Raw genomic sequence first — 23990 nt, forward strand, 5'->3', positions numbered from 1 at the left:
AAGTCAAGTGGATTTCATAATGGTTTTGAACACACTAACAATAAAAAGCCCATTTAAGCCTCTCAGAAAATTCCTAATAGAACATCTCAGCTTTTCATTAGTTATCTATTGTTTTACAGAGTTTTTCAAATCCTGCAGGAGGCATTACTCTCAAAACAGAAATAGTAACACCCATGATGTTAACCTATTGCTCCCTCTTGATGCAGTGTAACCACTGCACTGTTAAGCCAGGGGGCTTTTTTTTTTTAAATCTACATAAATATACACGGTACGGTATCATATACCAAACATTAAATGTATTTTTTTTCCTAAAAACTATGAAAATACAGATTTCCATGCAGTAGTGTTGCAACACAGAATCTGACATGATGTCTATGCCTATTCAGGCCTCACTGGGAACAATGTAAAGCACAAAATGTGTGGGATAAACATGTAATTGTTATACTTTTACCAGAAACGTGGAAATCTTTGATCATCTGTTTTCAAAAGCAGGCCAACACGTTCGCTGTCTGCATGTTGGCAAGAGCCCGAGGACCACTGCCAAACACAAGGGCCGCAGAGGGATTTGAATAAATGTTTCTACAATCACTGTTTCCTCGTGTCCTTTTTAGATGAATTAAAAGGAGATGATATGGTGGCTCTGCTTGTTTTGGATGCACTGTGCAAGGAATGAGACAAAGACTAAAGAAAAGCGCTCTTGCGTAAATCAAAAGTTGTTTGACTTTGGAGACCAACTTTTTCCTTTGTGTGTTGATAAAATCAAGAACTACACAAAAAGTGTACAAGAACTAAGGAATTTTCTACACCAGTCATTGCAGTTAATCAAATCGCAATCACTATTGCTAGGATTTAGTTTCCCGTGAAAGCTCCAAGAGCAAGGCAGCTCTCAGATTGTGGTTTTTGATTGTTTTGCCAGTTTCATAAAAAAATTATAGTATGAGACATGTGCTACAGATATATATATATATAAAAATTATTTACTGACCTCTTACAGCTACAATCAATAAGATTTATTAATAACATAATGTAGGGTGCGATCGTGGCTCAAGAGTTCGTCTTGTAATCGGAAGGTTGCCGGTTTGAGCCCCGGCTCCGACAGTCTTGGTCGTTGTGTCCTTGGGAAGACACTTCACCCGTTGCCTACTGGTGGTGGTCAGAGGGCCCGGTGGCGCCTGTGTCCGGCAGCCTCGCCTCTGTCAGTGCGCCCCAGGGCAGCTGTGGCTACAATGTAGCTTGCCATCACCAGTGTGTGAATGTGTGTGTGAATGGGTGAATGACTGAATGTAGTGTAAAGTGCTTTGGGGTCCATAGGGACTAAGTAAAGCACTATACAAATACAGACCATTTACCATTATGTTTAGAAACAGAGTGGACCTTTCAAATTATTTCACACATTTCCTCTAGGTTCAAATTTGTAGCTCTTTCTCAAAAAATTTGAGTGATTTCATTATTGTAAACCCAGTAAATGTGCTTTTAAAGTGCAATCAACACTTTGAAACGGTTCAAACACTGGATAATATCTCATTATGGCTTCCAGATGGACTAAATAAATAAAAAGAAGCTTGCAGCTAGCAGCATGAAATAGTGAAGAAAGGGGAGCCGATATCATGTGATGCATTATTGAGCAAAGTGTAAGAATAGTCTAAGAAGAATTTTGGCTTTCAAGTTTTCTTCAACTGACTTTAAAACAGTCTTTGTCTCTGTCCTTTGTTACTAAAGTCCTAAAGATACAACACAGTCTTAAAAATAAATACATCTGCACCACATGGGACAGAGATCTTGGCTCCTCTTGTCAGCAGCCTGCTGAGATAATTACACGGTGCAGACTACATGAACATGGCCTAATAATACACAGTGCAGACATGGCAGGCTTGTAAGGTTCACCAGATCAGCAGCTTGGCCCAAAACCATTCTCGTTCTTACTGTTTTTTAATCAGTTGGAAGAAAAAGGTGAACACCTGAAACAGACAGTATTATTTGTAATTGTTACTGTACGGGGGACTTCTTGAAGAAAGAAATCAGCTGCTAATCTGACCGAAAGCTTGTTTGTGTCAATGAAACTTTGAACTTTATAAGCCGATCTTTTAAACTATTCACTGAATTCTCAGCGTCACAAATTACCAACATGATGTTAACAACAATCCAAGGGAGAGCAGCAGCTCCAGTCCTTCATTAAATACCACAAGCGATTAGATGATGAGAGAGAAACTACAGGAAAAGGAAACTCCATCCACAGGTGGACCCACAAGGAAGCGTCACAGAAGAATGAAAGGGACAGAAGGACTGAGAGAGAGTGAGTGAGAGGGAAAAAAACAGGGAAAATCCCAAAAAGTTATTGTTAGAGGCCAAAAACCAGGGGTATTAATATCCAGGTAAAATACCCCAGCTTGCTCCAGATCCTTTAAATCACCTTCAATTAATTCAGTGAGATTTTTTAGGTGTAACTGATTTTGCAGAAATGGAAATGTTTTCCAAATTCAATGTTTTTTAATGTGACATAAACAAAAGTACAAATGTTGGACTAGAGTAGGATTAACCTCTTCAAATCTTATGTTATTTAGTTCCATTTAGTTTGATTAAATCTTCTTTAAATAGCACCAAAACAATACAATTATTCAGCAAAGAATTCAACCCCAGCAGTTTTTATGGGTTGTTTTGAGTTAACTCTAGTATTCAGTGAGGTTTCACGGAGTCCTGAAAACTTCACCCCTGATAAAGTCTTTTGGAGCATCATGACCTGCCTCCTGTCTGTTTTGGCTCCACAATGGGCCACAACAAACAGCTCACCATTAACAACAGAAAGTTAATGTCAAGTGGACATTGGATAGTGTTCAGAACCCAGCCTTAACTTCTCTGATCACCTATTCTGCTTGTCTCTAAAGCCTGTATGTTTTATACCTTGTACTTGTGAAATACTTTTAACATCTCAGTTACAGTTCTGGTATCTGCTGGTATCTGCATGCAGTTTAAATTTGAATGGCTATACACAAATGAATTAATCATCATTTACTCATAAACACAGAAGCATAAAGTCAATCTCAAGTTCCCACAGAACATACATCCCTTAGTGCAGGTATAATGCCTTTCAAAGGCCAGAAGCTGACGTGAGCTCCACTGAGCTGAAATGACAGAAAGGGAGCAGTCAGATACAGAAACACAAAGAACAGGAGAGATAGAGAAGGAGCTTTTCAACAATGCTGCTTAATAAATCAAACAGGCAGATGAAGGTTCTGCAGTCTTCATGAACTCCCTGCACTGTAGCAAGCATGTTATCTCCCATCTCAGAGGTGAAAAATGAGGTTGAGGTAGGTACTAGTACGTCAGGTTTTGTTCCCCGCTTCCCATTTCTTGTTTAAATTCCTCTTCCGCTCTGCCAAAGTTGCTTTGAGGTGATTAGTTTGGTTGAGTTTTATGGTGAGTTATTATATTTTTTCAAGACTTTAGTGTAATGTTGCCCAAAACTCTGTTCACTTAACAGTAATCTCCAACACTCGGTCTTCCTCCCACAGTCCAGCACCATGCAGGTTGGGATAGATGATGCTCTAAATTCGTTGTAGATGTGATTCTGTTTCTTTCTGTGTGGGAGCACTAGCCAGAGCACGACTGTTTATTTAGAGGCTTATACTGCCATCTTGTGGCAGTAGTGAAGACTGACAGGCTCACTTGTTTCATTCATATAGTACCATTTCACAATAGTTCATCCCAAACTATCTTATAATGGGAGGCAAAGACTGCGTAATATTAAAGAGGAAACACCAAGTTCACAATCCCCTATTAGCAGAACTTCCTTTTCTGGAGGGTCGTCTGGTAGAACAAGGACTAAGAGAGACACAGGCGTGTTCCACTGGTTTGGGAGTTCATTGAGAAACCATGAACAACAAACACAAGACCAAATTCGTTGCCTTTGAATACACGTCTATTGTAACAGTTGCAACAACAATTTTAAGGAAAAACAAAATTCAGTTAACATTAGCTTGTAAGGTAATAGGCACCAGTCTGTCTAGTTTGCTGTGTGAAGATGGGATGTGTCAGTATGCCTCAAGGTAATTTGTGAGCCACAGATGCCAGTTTATGATAAATCACAATCTTTCATTACATTAAATAATACATCAGAAATCAACACTTAAGAACATTTATTCTAGAGTTAAACGGCAGTCAATACGTCTTGTCTTTTTGGTTTTGATGAATTAATAAGTTGACTTTAGAGTGTCCAGCAGCAAAAGTAACTTTAATTTTAATAGATATTTTAATAGACATGAGACAAAGTCTGCAGCAACATCACCCTGTGACAACTGGATCGTCTCGCAACATCAAAGTACCTCAGTGTGACAGAAGGACTGAATCTACATCGTGTCAAGAATTCAGGATACGCTTTTTAAGTTTTATACAAATAAACCTTTTTCAAATTTTACCAACTTTAATGATGAAAACAGAAAACTTACAAGCATTTACATGACACTATGGAGTATTAACACAAAATTATAGCTATACCTTGAGGGTAAGGAGGATCCCGTTCTACCTGTTGTGATAAATTACAGACTTTAAATGTTTAAAATAGTGAATCATTAATCAACACATTTAACAGGTCAGACATGATTATCACAGTTTTATGGCAGTCGTGACTTTAATTTTTGTTATTCATTGTCTAGTTTGAAACTAGAACTTGGCCCTATTCTGTGCAGCATCAGAGCTCAGATGATTTCTGAGGAAATCTTGGATCTTCTTCCACATGTGGACCTCAGCTGCTGCGTGGGACTTGGGCTCACCTCCCCACAAGGCTGGCTTGCCTAAAACCCCATGGAAGCTGGAAGGGCAGTAGGGTCCATAAGGTGGCTCTAAGTAGTGTCCAGCTCCAGGGTATGACACACTCTCAAACTTCTCCTTCCCGTGACGCTTCAGTCTCTCCACCATCTCATCCATGTAAGCCTTGCTGTCCCAGTTAAGGTCATCCTCAGAGGCCACAAAGAGGAAATGTCCTTTGGCTCGTTCAATGGGAATCAGGCTGCCCTTGTTCTCCTCCGCCAGAGGATTGTTTAAAACGTATTTGGTGTTGAAGGCCCCTGACTCAGTGGGAATCGCTTTCTTTAAATCAAACATTAATGCAGAATGTATTTGTCTTTTCTTATAGTAGAGAGGGAAAACTACATTGGCAGAGCAGCCATTGATCCACACTGTGGCCTCAACATCTGGTAGGTAAGAAGCAACTGATAAGGCAAGATCTCCACTTTTGGAAAGGGATATTACACCAACTTTTTTACTGGAACCCTGTGGAAAAACATGTCAATGAACAGCCATCAAAGTTGTCTTCAACAACTATGAGTCTTCCAGAATAAATTAACTCACCTTAGTTAGTTTTTTTAGAAACTCGACAGCTTCTTCCAAATAATCCAGGTGGATCTCCTTAATGTTTTTAGGCAGGTCATCGTGGCCATACAGGGCAACAGTCAGAACCAAAAATCCTCTGCTGGCCAACAGAGAGGCTCTTTTCTCTGACAGACCTCCACCAAAAGTGTACAAATCTAACACAGCTGGGAAGGGACCCCTGCCTGGAATGAAACATACATGCAAAGCAAGCATATTTTTGTATGGAGCTAAAATTATGAGTAACTGTAACTAGGACATTTTCAAGTATGTACTTTTTTTCCTAAATGATGCTGACAAACCTGGAGGAGTAAACAGGACTCCTCGAATGTTCCCCTCTTTGATGGGGACCCGAATGACCCCATCTCCCATTAGAATCCTCTCATTAGTCGCCTCTGCCAGAATCCGGCCCTCACCTGCCTCCTCGTGCACTGAGAACTTTACCATGGATGGATTAAGGGCATTTGTCTTCTGAAGTCTTTTATGCAAAGAGTCCGGTGTCATTGACCAAAGCAGACCCATCGGTTCAACCCCAACGTAGCTCCCACTGAGTGAGGGGTCTCTCTTCAAGTCAATCTCCCCGTTGCCATTGGCTCTGTAGGTGGCCGCAGAGCTGAACACAGTTCCCTTGTCGTCGGTTGAGCTGGCTCTCAGGGAGACCACCTGCCTCGACCTCAGCCCGGCCACCTTCACCTGAATAGGCTCATCAAACAGACACCTGGCACTCGGGAGCAGCCTCAGCCTGATTTGGGAAGCCATGTCTTCAGCAACTTTCCTTTAAGTTACACGTTTAGACTTTGCCCTATAGAAAAATAAACAAAATAGTGCTACTGCACACGTTATTTTTATTACTCTAAGAGGTGCTGTGAACTTTAGCCTTTTAGAGTACACACTGGCCTTGTGGTAAAGTTAAAGAGTCCTATTGTATTTCACTCCAACTCTAGCATCCAAAGTGGATGTAAACGACGATGTGATATACGTCTTCCAGCTTTGTTTGGCTCAACAGAACTGTCAAGTTTCAAGGGTCCTGTGCGCTTTTATTTTGATGCCTTCCTTCCTACTTCCCTAACCCTCTCAGACCTGCAGTAACAGAACTACAGAAGCATTAGCGCTAGCTAAAAATCTTTTCTTCCCCCCACCAAGGGTAAAAGAGCAGGAAATATTTTTACATTTCTGTAAAAGCCTGAAGCCTCACCACCTAGACTTTTGTCGAGGATCAAGGGAAGACAGAGTACAAGAAAAGCTTCGTAGACTTTGGCTTCACTAACTAGTACATTTAAGCATTAAACATACGACTTAAGCCTGAAAACAAAAGCTTTACCTGACGCTTAACCCTCCAAATGTGGAGGCATACTGTTAGATTTGTGTTCTCATGAGTAAATATATTAATTTATTTTATGTTGTGAAAGAAGTTTTCTGATTGTCATTTTATTTTGAAAAGGATTTTATTTTGGTGATTATAGACTACTTCACTTCCTGTTCCTGTTGTTCCGAAGCGCGAACTGCTGAAGTAATGTATGGTTTTCCCCTCCTGTGTTGTTAACAATAAAAGAAACGGGAAAAGTAATCAACCACCAAGTGTGTGCATTATTAAGAGAACATGGCCGAAGAAGAAGAAAACTCTTCGAGCTCAACAGGTTATGGGCCCAGGCGTGACACAACAGGAGGAAGATGGCAGAGGTTAGTGTTCAACGGAGACGAAAACAGTTACGAACTTTGGGAGGCAAAGTTTCTCGGCCACATGCGGATCATTGGTCTAAAGGACACTATATTATCAGCCACTAACCCAGATGCAGAGAAGAACGCTGAATGCTACGCTGAACTGATACAGTTTCTTGATGATAAAAGCCTTTCACTGGTAATGAGAGATGCGACTGACGATGGAAGAAAAGCTTTAAAAATACTACGTGACCACTACGATAGTAAAGGCAAGCCCAGAATCATCGCACTGTACACAGAGCTGACGTCTTTACAGAAGAAACCAGATGAGACAGTGACAGATTATATTATCCGGGCTGAAAAAGCAGTGACCTCCCTAAGAAATGCAAAAGAAGTCATCAGTGATGGACTTATTATTGCTATGATTCTAAAGGGGCTTCCTGAAGCTTACAAGCCATTTGCTATTCACACAACTCAAAGCAGTGAAGATTTAACATTCACACAGTTCAAAAGCAACCTACGAAGTTATGAGGAAACCGAGAAATTCGACAACAAAGTAAAAGCGGATAATGTGATGAAGGTTGATTTAACATCAATCACCTGCCATGGATGTGGAAACCGAGGACATTTTGTAAAAGATTGTCGCCAAAAGGGAACACCTAAGTGGTGTAGCTACCATAGAAGCTCGACACACAGTGATGAGACATGTAGAAGAAAAACCAAATACAGAGATGATGCGAAACTAACTGTAGTAAAACAAGAGGACAAGAAAGAAGAGCAGACTTTTGTATTTAAAGTTAGTCAAAGACTTCTGCCTACTGACATAATAAGAGAAGGACTAATGGTGGACTGTGGTGCTACTTCACACATCATTACAGAGAAGAACAAGTTCATAAAGTTTGATGAGACTTTTGATCCTGAGAAACACTACATGGAGCTCGCTGATGGATCCAGGACAAACAACGTCGCACTCAAGAGGGGAGATGCCAACGTCTCTCTACGGGACATACAAGGACACTGTACCACCATCACACTGAGAGACGCCCTGTTCATCCCATCCTACCCTCAGAGCATATTTTCAGTGAAGGCAGCTACAAACTATGGAGCACAGGTGATCTTCAAGAAGGGACAGAATGAACTGGTGAACAAAGATGGGACAGTCTTCTCCATCGAAGAATACAACAGACTCTACTATTTGAAAACGGTAAACAATGAAACATCATACAATGACATGATGTCCTGTGACACTGTTAATCTGGCTTGTGATGTGAAAACATGGCACGAAATTTTAGGACATTGTAATGTTAGTGATGTGTTAAAGCTACCCGATGTTGTAGATGGCATGAAAATCACAGGCAGTGGCATGTTAGATTGTAATGTGTGTACAGAAGGGAAATTCACTAACAACAGAAACAGACAAAGCGACCCAAAAGCGAGTGACCCATTACAGTTGGTGCACACTGATCTAGCGGGCCCCATTGAACCTAGTGGCCAAAGTGGTCATAAATATGCTATATTATTTACAGATGATTTTTCAGGGGCAGTGTCAGTTTACTTTCTAAAACAGAAAAGTGACACCACAGAGGCCACAGCAAAGTTTCTAGCTGACTGTGCACCATACGGCAGTGTTAAGTGCATTAGATCGGATAATGGCACCGAGTTCACAAGCAGTTCCTTCCAGTCTCTTTTAAGGGAAAAGGGTATAAAGCATGAGACATCTGCGCCATATTCTCCCCATCAGAATGGCACAGCTGAGAGGCAATGGAGAACTCTCTTTGAAATGGGGAGGTGTCTTTTACTAGAAAAAGAGCTGCCAAAAGAATTATGGCCTTACGCCATCCAAAATGCAGCACACACCCGCAACAGATGCTACAGTAACAGGACTAAAAGTACACCGTATCAGATGTTAACAGGGAAAAGACCAGATCTCTCAAAACTGTGGATATTTGGGTCAGACTGTTATGCATACATACATGATCACAAGAAACTTGATCCCAGATGTGAAAAAGGGATATTTGTGGGTTATAGTAAAAATAGCCCAGCATACCTGGTCTATAACCCTCACACAGGAAAAGTGTCAAAACACAGACTCGTGAGATTTATCAAGAAGAACACTGTTGAACAACAAACACAGACTGATGAATATGACACAGAAATTCAGACTTATGAACATGTAGTGCCTTTAAAAGAAAGTACAGAACAACAAAATGAAAATGCAGCAGAGAACATACCTCCTAGAGAAGAGGAAACCAACACAAATGAACCAAACCCTGACATACAAAGAAATGAGGGTGATGAGCAAAACCAAACTGAGCGCTATCCTAACAGAGAAAGGAAACCTCCTAAATATTTAGAGGATTACACATCTAACTGCAAAGATTTAGCAAATGAAACCCCTGTAAGTGTTGATTATTGTTACAGAGCAACCTGTGGAATCCCCCAAACCTATAAAGAGGCGCTGATGTCACCAGAGGCACCAAGGTGGAAACAGGCAATGACAGAAGAAATCAACTCTCTGAAGGAGAATGACACATTCGAACTGACTACTTTACCTACTGGTAGAAATACCATTGGAGGAAAATGGGTCTACGCCCTCAAAGAAAATGAACAAGGACAAATATTCAAAGCCAGGTTTGTAGCAAAAGGTTACAACCAGACACAAGGAATAGATTACCAAGAGACATTTGCACCAACAGCAAACATGACATCTGTGCGAACCCTAATGCAAATAGCAGTCCAGAATGATCTTATTATCCACCAAATGGATGTTAAAACTGCATATTTGCATGCTCCCATTGAGGAAGAAATATACATGGAACAACCAGAAGGTTTTGAGCAAACAGAGTCAGGAGAAAACTTGGTGTACAAATTAAAGAAATCCCTTTACGGGTTAAAACAATCAGGTAGAAACTGGTACAAACTCTTGAATGACTACCTTGAACAAAATGACTTTGAAAGAAACCTTTCTGATCACTGTGTATACAGAAAGGACATTGGACATGAAACTCTACTCGTTATCATCTGGGTAGATGACTTGATCATTGCGGCTAGCAATACTAACTTGTTAAACACATTCAAAGAAACAATGAGGTCAAAGTTTAACATGAAAGACCTGGGGAAAATATCCAGTTTTCTTGGGATACAGTTTATACAAAAAGAGAATGAAATCAGGATGAATCAGAAGAGGTACATTCAAAGAATGTTGGAACGCTTTGGGATGTCTGAATGCAAACCCAGATCCACACCGTGTGAACTAAAAACGGACACTACTACATGTGGAGGAAGTGATGCAAATGAGACTGTTAACTCAAGAGAGTACAGAGAAATAGTGGGCAGTTTGATATATGCCATGACGTGTACGAGACCAGATATAAGCTGGGTTGTTAGCAGACTATCTCAAACACTAGCTCAACCCACGAGAGAGAACTTAGTAATGGCAAAACAAGTCCTCAGATACCTAAAAGGCACAAATGACTTTGAACTGATCTTTAAGAAAAGCAGTGAGAATCTAGATCTAATTGCTTACAGTGACTCTGACTGGGCATCCTCTGTAAAAGACAGACGCAGTACAACAGGCTACTGTTTTGCACTTACTAAAGAGGGACCAGTAATATCTTGGAAAACAAAGAAACAGCCTACAGTGGCACTCTCAACATGTGAAGCTGAATACATTGGTCTTGCAACCACTACTCAGGAAAGCATGTACTTAACCCAACTGTTAAACGGCATGGACAGAAAAAGGTACACATGTACTAAACTGTTTGGGGACAACCAAGGGGCCATTGCGTTGAGTAAAAACCCAGTGAACAGACAGAGGTCAAAGCATATTGATGTGAAATATCACTTCATTCGTGAAGCGGTAAATGAAAGGAAAATCTGCATTGAACACTGTCCATCAGAAGAAATGGCTGCAGACATACTAACAAAACCAGTTACAAGAGTGAGACTCAGAAAGTTTCAAAAATGGTTCTTTGGAAATGCATAAGATGCTATGGGCTAGCAGCATGAGAACAAGGGGGGTGTTAGATTTGTGTTCTCATGAGTAAATATATTAATTTATTTTATGTTGTGAAAGAAGTTTTCTGATTGTCATTTTATTTTGAAAAGGATTTTATTTTGGTGATTATAGACTACTTCACTTCCTGTTCCTGTTGTTCCGAAGCGCGAACTGCTGAAGTAATGTATGGTTTTCCCCTCCTGTGTTGTTAACAATAAAAGAAACGGGAAAAGTAATCAACCACCAAGTGTGTGCATTATTAAGAGAACATGGCCGAAGAAGAAGAAAACTCTTCGAGCTCAACACATACACTCACGAAATCTCCCACCACTACTGGCAAACGAGCAAAAAGTGTGCAGAGAGCCACGACAAACTCGAGCGCTTATCAAAACAGGAAGTTATCACTAATCCCTTCACAATAAGAGCCTGAACTGCAAACAAACGCAGAGCTGCTCGGTACCGATTATAGCCCCCCAACCCCCCTTCCCCTCTCTCTCTTCCTCTCCACTGCATGGCTTTGGAAAATGTGAATGCGTGCACAAAATTCAGACTTTTAATTGTATTTTCTTAAGTTTTAAAGCTTTATCTGCAATCATACTACATCAAAGTAATTAAGTAATAGAAAAACAACTAAATTAAAACTGAACAGTTAAACAAAAAATTCAATGTTTTTCATTGTCTACAGTACCTTAGAAATTTCAGTATGTGTTTTTTTATGTAGAAAAAAGGAAACTGCTTGAAGATAATAATAATAATGATGGATTGGATTTATGTAGCGCTTTTCAAGGCACCCAATGCCACTATTCATTCACTCTCGCATTCTCACTGGTGGAGGCAAGCTACGGTTGTAGCCAGCCACAGCTGCCCTGGGGCAGACTGACAGAAGCGAGGCCGCCTACTGGTGTTGGCCCCTCTGGCCAACACCACAGATACGCTTCCCAACCCCCTGAGCCACGGTCGCCGTAATAACAACCTTTTGTTTAATAAATGCTGAAAAGCCTGGGAAATCGCACATTGACTACAATGAGACTACAATATGACTACAATAAGATTATAACACAGTATCCAACATCAGGATTTAAGGGCAGAACCAGAAATAGAAGAAAATTTTAGAAGTACTTACAAGAAGCATTAACAGAAGCTTGCCGGAAAATAAACAAAAAGTTGTTGGAGAGTCCAGGGCTTTTTCCAGAAACCACGTTAAGAAAAGATGCGGAATTTGTTAATCGTGAGATGAGGGAAATTCCACGTTTTGTGTTATACATAGAGGGCTACCTAAATGGCTGGCAGGTTTTCTTCAACACACCTTAAATTTTTGTTTGACTCCTCCCCTCATGCTGCATCTGTCTGAAACTGTTCCTCATTTCCACATTTATGTAATCATCAAAGCACATAGTGATTTGAAAATTGCAGCTTTTCTGGTATTAAGAGATGACCACCTTACTACTTAGTAACATATTCAATAGAACATGTTGGATTTGTTGGAGGTAGTTACCAGTATGTCAGGTTTTGTTCCCGGCTTCCTGTTTAATTCGTCTTCTTGCCAAAGTTACTTTGAGGTGACTAGCTTTGTTGAGTTTTATGGTCAGTTATAATATTTTTATATATATATATATATATTTTTTTTATAAAACAGGCCCTGGGACAAAGGGGGTAAGGTCAAGAACTGGTCCAGGATCACACAACAAACACTCAATAATAGATCACAGATAAAAGACCACCCCCACAGGACTACTGGTAGTGGCCATGTCCTTTCCCCAACATATATATTCATTTCACCTAGTAATAACCTCCAACAGGTGCTCTCCAGGTACTCTATCTTCCTCCCACAGCGAAGCAACATGAAGTTTGGGATAGATGGTGCTCTAAATTGGTTGTAGATGTGATTCTGTGTCTTTTTGTGCTTTAATATCAGGAATTATTTTGTCTAATTAAATATTGACTGGCAGCTTTTCTGGGGTGTACCCTGCCTCTCTCTAAATGTCGGACAGGATAGGCTCCAGCCCCCTTAATTATTGGGTAAGTGTTAAGTGAATTGGATAAGTGGTTAAGAAAAATTTAGGGATATTTTGGCTGGGGATCGTAAGCATATTTATAAACTGAAGGAGTAAGTTTAATATTAATAATATAAATGTACTACATTTGACAGATGTACAGATAAGAGCTAGAAGCTCCATTAACAGAAAAAGAATTAACCATGTAATATTTCTTATACCAAACAATATAGTGCCAGGGCTGGATGGCTTCCCGGCTGAGTTCTATAAGCTTTTCTGGGATATGCTCAGCCCAATATATTTAAAATGTATCCAAGGAATAAAACAAACTGGTATTATTCCCTGTGATTTAAACACAGCTGCTATCACAGTTCTTCTTAAACCTTGCAGGGATCCCACTGTCACATGTAGTTATTGATCACTCTCACTAATTAATACAGATATGAAAATTATAACCAAGGCAGTAACAATCAGAATTGAGAAAGTCATCTCATCCATAATTCACCTGGATCAAACTGGTTTTATCAAACACAGACACTCCCCAAACAATACACCTAGACTTTTGGATTTAACGGCTTCAACAGGAAGCCGTTAGGAAAAGCTTTGTAAAGACATTTGTGCAGAGAGCCATGACAGACTGGAGTGCTTACCAAAACAAAAAGTTACCACTGATCCCTTTGGAATAAGAACCTGAGTTGCAAACAAATGCAGAGCTGCTGGATATGTTTTTTTAATAATCTCTCTTTTGAATTTAACCTTTTGGATTTAATGTCAACTTAAATACAGTTTCAGTCAGTGGCAGACCTGTAATATTTGACCTGTACTAAATGAGTATAATAGTATTTGCCAGTGTGGCAAGCACGTCCCATTTTACTTAGAGGTTAACTCTAATGGAGCCAATGTTGCTATGTGAACTTTGCTCCAGATACCATTCCTGCTATCCAGAAAGTACATCATGAAAAGCTATTCGTGTACACGCAGAACACCCAAAACAACGCTTAACAACAGTGCAATCCTCTATGCCAGGGGTCTCAAACTCGCGGCCCGCAGGACGATAGTTTTTGGCCCCCACCTTAATATGAAAATTTAATGTTAGTGCGACCCGCGAGTTTGATAATGTATTTTAATGTATGACGTATGGAGTGTTTCTTTCTTTTCTGTACCTGGCTGGCTTCCTCCTTTGGGCAAACGCGGACATTCGCCCCAGCGCGCTGCGTTCACAACACTTCAAAAAAAGTTTTTTTTTTTAAGTTGCTGCCCAGCGGGACATTATACGTATATAGATTTATACACACGTCAGTGGGATTTTTAGTTATTTTTTCACAGTTATTTTTATTAATCCCTCGGGTGGGTTCCTCTGGGAAATTCGATTTCCAAAAAAGCACAGCACCGACAGAAGTTACAGAGTTATACACACACACATATATATAAATACAGAGACAATATAAATAAAATATACGAAGGGGATAAATAGAATAAATAGGAATAAAAATAAAAATACAAGTGAATTGCACATTTCAAGTATTGAGTCTATATCAATCTGTATTACAGATTGATTCATTTTCTTATTAATTCTTAATTTGCTTATTTATTTTTCATATTTTGTGTTAAAAAAAAAAAAAAGAGATTTGCGAAGATTGGAATTTTTTAACCATGCCTTTCTTGTGGAAAACCTAATGCGGCCCAGCCTCACCCAGACTCTGCCTCCAGCGGCCCCCAGCTAAATTGAGTTTGAGACCCCTGTTCTTATGCATTTCTGACTAGAGCTTTTTTCGTGTGTCTGACTCTCTTCTGACTACAAATATGTAGGACTGCTTTCTTTCATTTGCGCAAAATCTCTCAAATTAGAAACATCCTGTTTAAGAGTGATGTTGAAAAACTAGTTTATGCATTATTACTTCTAGGCAGAACTACTGTAATTCATTATTATCAGGCTGTCGTAAAAATTCCCTGAAACACCTTCAGGTGACCCAAAATGCTCCAGTAAGAGTACTGACAGGGAAAGAAGGACCATATTTAAGAAAAAAAAATCCAAAACAAAGAAGTGAGAGTTCAGGAGGCTAGCGGCAGAGACACAGCAGTTAAGAGGGCTGACCAGGAGGCTGGCAAAGAAAGACGGAGCAGATCTGGAGGCCGACCATGACCATAAAGATCCTCGGCTGACAAGACTAGAGACCGTTGTCAGTTTATACGTCAAGGACCTCCTCAATCACACTAACACTTCTTCTGTAGAGGAAATAGAGTCTGGGGATGAGGTATATGAGTCTGGGCACTGAGGCAGTCTTTGGTGGGAGGACCCCTAGGGAGGATTTTTATGAGAATCAGCACCCCCAAGTCTGAGGCCATGTTCCTCAGCTAGAAAAAAGTGGAGCGCCCACTCCGAGTTAGGGATGAGTTGCTGACCCAGGTGAAAGAGTTTATGTATCTCAGGGTCTTGTTCACGTATCATGAGAGAGGGGATTCCTTTTTTGATTCCTTTTGTCTGTACATTCATGTCCTTGGTTTCGGTCATCTCTCCTGATCTTGTCATTCTATAGGAATGTATTTAGGTTTAATGAGAGTAAAAGAATATTTAAGCGTTAACATGAAGTGGAAACTTGAACATTTAAGTAGTTGTTCATGCTTTGAAGCAGCTAGAAAGAAGAATTAAACTGTCTAATCCAGGGAATAATTGTATTAAACATAAAAAACCTTTAATTTAAATCCATCCATCTAGAATTTACAAGTTTAAGGCTTGGTAATTTAGTAACATCACGTAAGATCATGAGATGAAATCTATTGGGCCGAGCTAACTGCGGTAACGCGTTGACGCCATGCAGCCCCATGCAGCGGGCGACCCGCATTAACTCGCTAACGGAGATTTGCCGAGTTAATGCGGTTATGGCGTTAACGTGATTTTAACGAGACTAACGCTGACAGCACTAGAAAATCTAGAATAGAAAATGAAATTATCATGGTTTTGGTAAGAGAAATTAAAATTACCAAACTGCATGAAACTGAACATTAAAACAAAACGTTAAAGGGAAATTTTCATTTGTATTTTTTTCTTCCACACAGTCTTTTTGGATAGCAAGGATTGGAGTGTGTCAAGGTTAATATATCACATTTATCTATACCAGAGTTGCAAATGTTTAACCGAAAACCAAAGGCACATTCTGTTCTTCTACAAATCCTTACCATATCCAAATTCAAACGTTTGAACTATCGAGCCAAGCGACCCGCAGAAAATAACTGCTAAAGCACTTGCAGAGAAACTGGACAGACTGCAATGTGATAGAAAAGCTAAATTAAATAAAGCTAATCATCTACAAGAGAGTATATGAAAATAATATCTATATTGTAAGTACATCACTAGATATAGATAATAGTATCTATATCTATATGGTTCAAGCCTCAACTAATGATTCTGTTGCTTTGTGTAATGAAGCAAGAACTATTCATGGTTCTTTGATCTGTGTGTTACGAGATGATGAAAATGAAAAGCATGAAACATGGTTTAAAGCAAAAACAATGTGTTATGATGAGTTTATTTATGAAGTGAGTGAATGGTTATCTGGTTGCGAACATTTGCATTTAAAATATTGGTGTTGATGATGGTGTTAATCCAGAGGACAGTGTTTCAAATGTGGCTGGTAAGCCTTCCATCATTAAAAGGTCAACTAGTGGTAAAATAAGGACGATCTGATTTCCTCGTGTCAGCATTGTTCCCACATCATCATAATTAATGTTGTTCCAGGTTCAACATTGCAAGTGACCAATCACCTTCTTGTGACGTAATTCCTTTGCGACTTCGAAATACCCGCCTTCGATTATTTCGAAATACAAGTGAAGAAGCGAAAAACCGCCGCCTGTCCGCCAAATTTGAAGTCAATTCGCCTGTCCGCCGAATTTGAAGTCAATTTAGGATACTTTCCTTTAATAAATGGTAAGCATTATACATATGTTCCTCACTTGGCTTGCTGTTTGTTTGCTAGCGATAGGCTACTTGACGACAGCATTAGCTAACCAGTGTTCTCTAGACCAGCGTTCCCCAACTTTTTGGGTGTTTCGTGGCCCGGGGGTTGGGTCAGGCAAAATTGCAGTAGCTTCCCTGATCATTTTACAAACATAAGTGAAGAGAATCTGGACTAAAAGGCCTAGACTTATGGTTGTGTGCTGAATCTATGAATCAAACTATCACCTGGAAACATAATTAACTGGTCCATAGCTGTGAAACTGGACATGAGTTCTTGATTCTATGGAGATTAACAGTAATCCAGAAATTTACAAATTTGTCCTGGTACATCGCGTAAATGTTGTCCCTGGGACATTGTGTAAATGTTGTCCCTGGGACATCATGTAGAATTTGCCCTGGGACATCGTGTAGATGTTGTCCCTGGGACATCGCGTAAATGTTGTCCCTGGGACATTGTGTAAATGTTGTCCCTGGGACATCATGTAGAATTTGCCCTGGGACATCGTGTAGATGTTGTCCCTGGGACATCGTGTAAATGTTGTCCCTGGGACATCGTGTAGATGTTGTCCCTGGGACATCGTTTGATAGCTTGTAAATAATGGAATGAAAATTATTGATTGTTATTAACTTGTGAAAAAGAAGTGTAACAAATCCACATGTTATGTTCTTACACCCTTACAGAAACTGTGACTCCTTCACAATGTCAGGTAAATGTCAACTCATGTTGAATAATCAACCAATCAAGCCTTTTATTATCACATGCAATGTTACACGTACAACTGCAATGAAAATTTCACCCCCTTCTGACCATACATATATTGCTTAAACATCACATTGGGAAGACAGGTCGGAAACAGTTAGGAAGGTCAGAAAACAATTTAATTAATAGATGAGGAGGAGAAAAAAGAACTACAACCAGACAAAGCTCCTAGAAGACTGAAATGGATGATGGTTGCAGCATGCAAAAAGAAAATGATATCTGTTGACTACAGCATATGCTTTCTCACAGATTACCTTGTGGGAGTAGCTGGACCAGACTCTATTGGTATTTCAAGTTTGAAATCCCTGTTTGAGCAGACTAACATTTCAGATGAGGTACCTCTTGACATAAAAATCCTTTTATGTTGTCATAAAACTAATGTTAAATTCTGCTTTAAATACACTTTATTGTACAATTTACTTAATGAATCGTATTCCTTAGTTCTGTTTTTATTTATATGTATTTATTTATTTGTTTTATAAGGTAATAGATGGCCTAATCTATTTGCAGTGTGAGGTATGTTGAAAAGCTTGTTTGATCATAATGACATAGCATGTTTACGTTTTTTGTAATGTATTTGAAAACATAGGTGTATTTATGTTATTTTTATAGAATTTCCCTCACATTTATCCAATACCAAGCCAAATCACTGGAAAAATTTTGGATGGGTCCACAAGAGCACAAAGTGCATACTTTTTGAAGGTATGACTTGGACTGTGGTAACTATGTTCTTATCACAAAGGGTTTATAAGTTGCCACTATAAACAAACAGCATTTTCCAAAATTGAAGCCTTGTCAGAAGAACCTGAAAAATACCTTTCTGAAACCTTTTCTGTGTAAAGACTTGTTCAAAAGCAATGCACACAGATTAAAACATTTCTGTCTTGGCCAACTGATAAAGAACACCAAAAATTGAGTGGTGCGTGTTGAGTCTGTGGTCTTGATTTGTTTTGTACACACTATAGAAATTAATTAATGTAAACCAAAAATGACACTTTCTATATGTTTGTGTATCTGCAGAATTAATTACAAGTCTCACCTGACAAGCTTTTGCAGTTTTGCAGTGTCATTCTTGACAGAAAAACATACTTGTCACATTATTTTTATTTCCAGAAAAACATCTTTCAGATGTATGAGAAATTGATTGGAGCCTGTCTGGAAAACGGCAGCCACTGGACCTTGTTTGTAAGTTGCACAGATTTTGCACTCTCTCTAGTGCATGATACTTTTCAGTGTCCCTCATTAGGAAAGCTCAAGGCCCAAGCCTACCATATCCATCTTTTTACAAAACAGTTTTGTGACATACCCAAGAGGACCATAGTCTATATGAATTCATTTGGCGAGTCGGAGGTCAGAAAAAGTGCGGTGTTGAAAAACTGGAGGTAATTAATTAACATATTTAATTTAATTGAAATCATTACCGAACGTGGTTATTGATTTCTCTATATGCTTTTTATTTGTAATAACTGCGATCTCTCAGCTCATTTGCTTCAGCAAGAGGCTGCGCTGGAGAGTGGACCTTGTCACATGTGAGCCACCCACATCAACAGGATGGGAACTCATGTGGAGTGCATGTCATAATGGTACTGAAAACTATAGCTTTAACCTATATAAGTAATGTTTACATTTTTGCCTATTCAGTTTTTAAAGCCTTAGAGGCAGGATGGTAAAATCTCAATTTTTTTTGTAGCTTGAACCATTTCAGCAGTAATGCTTTGCTTTGGTTGCTCTGTTTTGTTTTTTTTTTCTCGGGGGGGGGGGGGGGGGGGGGGTTAAAAACAAACAAACATTTCTTTGTTAATCTAATTCTTTTTGTTCTTTTTTTTTTTTTTTCTTCTTCGTCAATTATTAGTTTGCCCAATCTCTCATTGACGGTAAAACACAAGTGGAGGAGTACAACACTGAAATCACAAAGCTCAGGTCCCGACTTTGCCACTACTTATTTTCCTCAATAGGTAAAGATAAAATTAGCTGCCTTCTTTTTCTCTAACATTGGAAAATGTAACTTGTACTTAAACAAATTATATTTTGCAGATCGAACTAGGAAGTGCAGTCAGTGCTGGTGTGTGATTGCAGCCAAAGACCGGGTACACTATGACATGTCCTTAGCCATATAGATTGTTTATTTAATGGACTTTGTTCATTTGTTTTTTGTTTGTTTATTTCTTCTTCTTTTTTTTTTTTTTTAATTCACAGGTGCAGTGCCAGAAATGTGGTGCATACAAGCACATGCGTTGTTCAAAGTCTGTTTGTGGCATCTGTATCTTCTGTGAGAGTAAGTCACAATATAACTAAACAATGTCCAAAAATGTTTAAAGTGAAATTTTTTTTCGTAATTTTGCCTTTGCACACCAGGACTGTGTAATTAAAGTGGACGTTTCAAGATCCAGTTTTTACACAAAACTATTTTAGACATAACTGTGTCGTATTGTGGGGATTTCTCTTCACAATTAAATTGATATAGTGCTGTTTATATCATTCTTCTTTATGTAACAGCACAGTGCAGCACAGCAGAGGGAAAGGAGTTGTGCAGCATAGTGGGTGGCTATACAGGAGGAGCAATAGAAGTAGCCAGTGAAGAATGTCATCAGGGAAAGCATCAGGCAGCGAATGACAAAGGAAAAGTTCCTAAGGGAGAGAACATCTGCAGCAAATCGACAAGTAACAGTGAGATAGGAAGACTGACAGTCAGAGATGAAGGTACACAGACTGAAAGAGATGAAGGTACACAGACTGAAGACAACGAAAAAGAAGCAGAAGTATACGGCACAAGTCTGAGTACAGATAATGCTGCTGCTGATGATGTTGACAGGATCGATGCAGATACAGAATTCCAAACTGATTCAGAAGGAACTAGTACAGTTTACAGAGTGCATGGTCGCTTATCTGTACCAAGCTCAAAAAAGAAAACCTACACAATAACAGAAGACGAGATCAAGCGCAGAATCAACGCAGAGAACATGTCAGTTCATGTTTTCAGAGGTTTGATTGGGGTAGGTATACATTTCGTGATTTTGATGTCACCTGAAATAAATCCGGGTTACTCGTATCAATGAAGTGACAATGTGGCTGGAAATTGTGCATTTGCTGCAACATATACACAATTACACCATGTAAACAAAAGCATTTAACTTTGTGCGCGTGTGTGTCTCTCTCTGCTCTTTTGGTGTTTGCACTTTTTCTTTTTTAGGGCCGTAAAGCCAAACTGCCCGCAATGATTCTTGACAGGCCTAAGAAGGCCAAAACTAAAGTAACAGTGTTTAGTGTTCTGAGTGAAGAGGAGGCTGGGGAGCTAGCCCTCGGGTTTGCCGGAAGATTGGCCTGCGATGTCACAACAGACATGGTCTGTAAAGGCATCGACCATTCAAGTGCTGATATGACAAAGTAAGTTAGTAAAACAATATGAAAGTTGTATCTTTTTTGGTATTATTTGTCATTTCCCCGTATTTGGGTTATTGGTGTAACATTGTTAATCTTACTTTCTAATAACAGACAGACTCTTCTCAAAATCCAACACAATCTTAAACATGAGCTGACTGATTCCTCAACCTTCAGTTTGCTGACACACACCTTTGGCCCCGCTGCACTGGATTCTGTCATTTCATTCCTGTGTGAAAAACTTGATCTTGTCTCTTAAATAATGAAACCTTTTGTGACTTTTGTTTGTTCTGTAAATCAGAATCTTGAAAATTGTTCATTGTTGTTCTAAGTTTGTGTTAACTATTTGGCAAAAATGATTGGTTCCTAATCCAAACAGCATAATGACTGTTCTAACACATATCTTAAAAATGCTACAAAGAAAGAAAATTATCACATATGTTTCAATATGAATGTAATTGTGTCACACTCGGTTTGTAGTAGCTTTCCTGTTTTATTTTGAGTTTTGGTATGTTTACACTGTTATTTTTATTTCCCGTGTGTTCGTCTTCCCTTATTAGTTTTACTGTATTTAATTAGTCTGATTTAATAACTTATAATTATTTACTTTCCAGTGTGTATATATGCTCCTCGTTTGGATTATTGTTTGTTTGAGTTCTGCCTGTCTTTTCTATTAAAGATTTGGACTTTTGGACTATTAGTGGACCTCGTAGGTTTTTATTCTGTTCAATTGGTAATTGACTGGGTTTAATTTAGTGGCCTGGAAAACAGGCCGGAGGGGTCTGGTCATTTTAACCCCCTAAGACCCGAAATCTTCCATGGCATGCATTTTTAATTTCTCTTTGATATTTGGGCCGATTGGAACCCGATGAATGTAAAAAGAAAGAATTACCAGGTTTTGTTTTTTTTTTACCTAATTTTTGTTTCTGAGAAAAATGAGAGCCACATATGAGGACATTAATTTGAAATTTCGATAGAACAGTTGCAGTATAATGTCCTCATAACTGTATATCAGGCACTTGTTGATCAAGATTTAGTATTTTGGTCTAAATAACCCAAAATGTGATGTCCACATGTGTGGACGCCAGGCTGGAGTAAAGTGTTAGAGCTATTTATACCTATGTAAACTTTTATACACTGGTTTTTACCTGTCTTGTTTCAGAAAGGTTTAAAAGGGTAATGTCCACAGTTTATTTGTTTATTTATTTGTTTGAATTCAACATATTTTATTAAAGTAATTGAGCTTGAACACAGAAAAAACTGAATCAAATAATCATAAAATCAAATCACTTGCACTATACTGAAGTCTAATCTACTCTGAGCTAATGCCGGTTTCCAACACTAATGATCGGGTGAAGGAGAGAGATGAGGGTGTGCACGGCCACTGGTGCTCTTATCCCTGTTCTTTGTGATACAATCCAACAGGAAAGCAGTCAAACCCTTGGACATTAGCCAAGTTAACGTTCACAAATATATACACACAGAGGAACTCTGAGCCCCAATGTCAGCATTAGCACAAACATGCCACTTCATACCAAATCTCAGTGTGAGGTCAGGTGTTAGTCTCATTCCATTATTCTGGCTATATTTTCTTACTCATTACTATTAAACTTATACTTAAGACTAACTATTAACAAAATCACACCCCAATAACTCTGTTATTACACTTTGTATTTAATCATAAAAAGGCTGGATGTTGAAACCTTTTACTTCTATTTTGTATGAGCCAGGATTCTCAACAGCTGATACTCTGTCCAAAAAGTGACAGGTATCGTTTTATGGAGCAAAAAACTTAAGAGCGCATATTTTATAAATAATACCAACAATTACAAATGCAGACCTTTAATAGTAATAAGTAATCCTTTATTTATAATGCATAGCAATATAAAAATAGTAACATATGAAAATATTACAATGGGCACAGATGAATTTGTATCAAAAACAGCAACCAAGCCAAAGTAATGAATAACACACATAAATAACAACTGCTTGAGAGACCAAACAATTTCTTTTCATCTGTTCCTTGGCAGAAAGTTAAGACAGCTATTCAGCTTTAGGTTTCAATAAACAGAAGTAATGGATGCAGTCCCTTTGAAATGTCACACAAAAGTCTACTTGTGCATATACTTAGCTTTAACTCTTCTCTTTTTTGTTTTGTATTCCAAAAGGTTTTCATTTTCTCCAGAGGATGTCTCTCTTTCAGTGGTTATCGACTGTTCACATTCATTTTCAGACTGTTGGAATGTCGATGCTGGCCGAACGTTTCTTGCTAGAATACAATGGCCTAATTTTGCGTGCATTATCTGTCATCTTTATTTCGTACTGGAATATACTTTTGCCTACTTGTTTTGTTTTTAAGACATTTGTATGCAGTTCATCTATCATTGCAGTAATACCCTCTGGAATGAATGCCCACTGTTAAACTGTGTCTAAAACAGCATTTAGTTTTCCAACTGCATCTTCTGTGCATTTTTTGTCTGTGCTTTTAACTACAGGAGTGTCATTCAAAGTTGATAGAGGACTTTTCAGAGAGTTTTTCATTTGTTTAAAATGGCTACAAGCCACCTTCAGGCAAGCACATGTGTTATAGTGAGAGAACGTACAACAAGTGCACTGAAGTGTTTCAGCCGATGCAAAAAAACACAGATTTCCAAACAAACTTGGCATTTTTATCACTTTCAAGTCCTCACAGTGTACAAAGTAATGCCTTTCTTTCACTGCAATTCTTGCCAAGGTCTGTTTCCATGTTTGGATAGATGTCATTGTCAGCCTCTGCTAATTTTGCAAGTAACACTAGATGCTTGCAAAGAAGTCCTCGTAAGCCATATGTACAGTTGCAGTAGGACTCAACAGGGCAGACATCATACACCATGTCTTCTCTTGACT

The 23990-nt window shown here is 38.9% G+C and overlaps 2 protein-coding genes across 3 annotated transcripts; one reads left to right on the forward strand and one right to left on the reverse strand.

Moving 5' to 3' along the window:
- Window positions 1–4209: 4209 nt before the first annotated feature.
- Window positions 4210–12313, reverse strand: LOC146687238 (acyl-coenzyme A thioesterase 5-like). Of its 2 annotated transcripts, none has more exons than XM_085438047.1 (4): window positions 12141–12313; window positions 5664–6163; window positions 5344–5546; window positions 4210–5265 (listed from the first exon to the last, which is right to left on the reverse strand). In XM_085438047.1, exons 2-4 carry the CDS (start codon window positions 6118–6120, stop codon window positions 4657–4659), a joined length of 1269 nt encoding a protein of 422 aa, XP_085294173.1. In that variant the 5' UTR covers window positions 6121–6163; window positions 12141–12313; the 3' UTR covers window positions 4210–4656. The 2 variants fall into 2 exon arrangements, with proteins under 2 accessions (XP_085294173.1, XP_085294174.1); XM_085438048.1 differs by lacking the exon at window positions 12141–12313 and adding an exon at window positions 6683–6701.
- Window positions 12314–17860: 5547 nt separating this feature from the next.
- Window positions 17861–21804, forward strand: LOC146687239 (uncharacterized). Its single transcript, XM_085438052.1, has 11 exons — window positions 17861–18061; window positions 18210–18242; window positions 18339–18428; window positions 18840–19108; window positions 19207–19309; window positions 19579–19681; window positions 19761–19813; window positions 19923–20001; window positions 20223–20719; window positions 20917–21110; window positions 21219–21804. The coding sequence occupies exons 1-11, from the start codon at window positions 17912–17914 to the stop codon at window positions 21361–21363; spliced, it is 1716 nt and encodes a 571-aa protein (XP_085294178.1). The 5' UTR covers window positions 17861–17911; the 3' UTR covers window positions 21364–21804.
- The last annotated feature ends 2186 nt before the right edge of the window (window positions 21805–23990 follow it).

Source organism: Copadichromis virginalis, linkage group LG18, assembly GCF_057382275.1.
Source record: "Copadichromis virginalis isolate Kocher_CV1m ecotype Utaka linkage group LG18, C_Virginalis_male_GT1.1, whole genome shotgun sequence".
NCBI classification, from domain to species: Eukaryota; Metazoa; Chordata; class Actinopteri; order Cichliformes; family Cichlidae; genus Copadichromis; species Copadichromis virginalis.

Excerpts from the sequence above, each read along its gene's own strand:
- LOC146687239 (XM_085438052.1), top strand. The coding sequence starts at position 17,912 with ATGATGGTTGCAGCATGCAAAAAGAAAATGATATCTGTTGACTACAGC. Across the intron at positions 19,814-19,922 it reads TGATTGCAGCCAAAGACCGG|GTGCAGTGCCAGAAATGTGG; the intron begins GTACACTATGAC and ends TTTAATTCACAG. Across the intron at positions 21,111-21,218 it reads TCAAGTGCTGATATGACAAA|ACAGACTCTTCTCAAAATCC; the intron begins GTAAGTTAGTAA and ends TTCTAATAACAG.
- LOC146687238 (XM_085438047.1), bottom strand. The coding sequence starts at position 6,120 with ATGGCTTCCCAAATCAGGCTGAGGCTGCTCCCGAGTGCCAGGTGTCTG. Across the intron at positions 5,547-5,663 it reads AGTCCTGTTTACTCCTCCAG|GCAGGGGTCCCTTCCCAGCT; the intron begins GTTTGTCAGCAT and ends GTTTCATTCCAG. Across the intron at positions 5,266-5,343 it reads TTCTAAAAAAACTAACTAAG|GGTTCCAGTAAAAAAGTTGG; the intron begins GTGAGTTAATTT and ends GTTTTTCCACAG.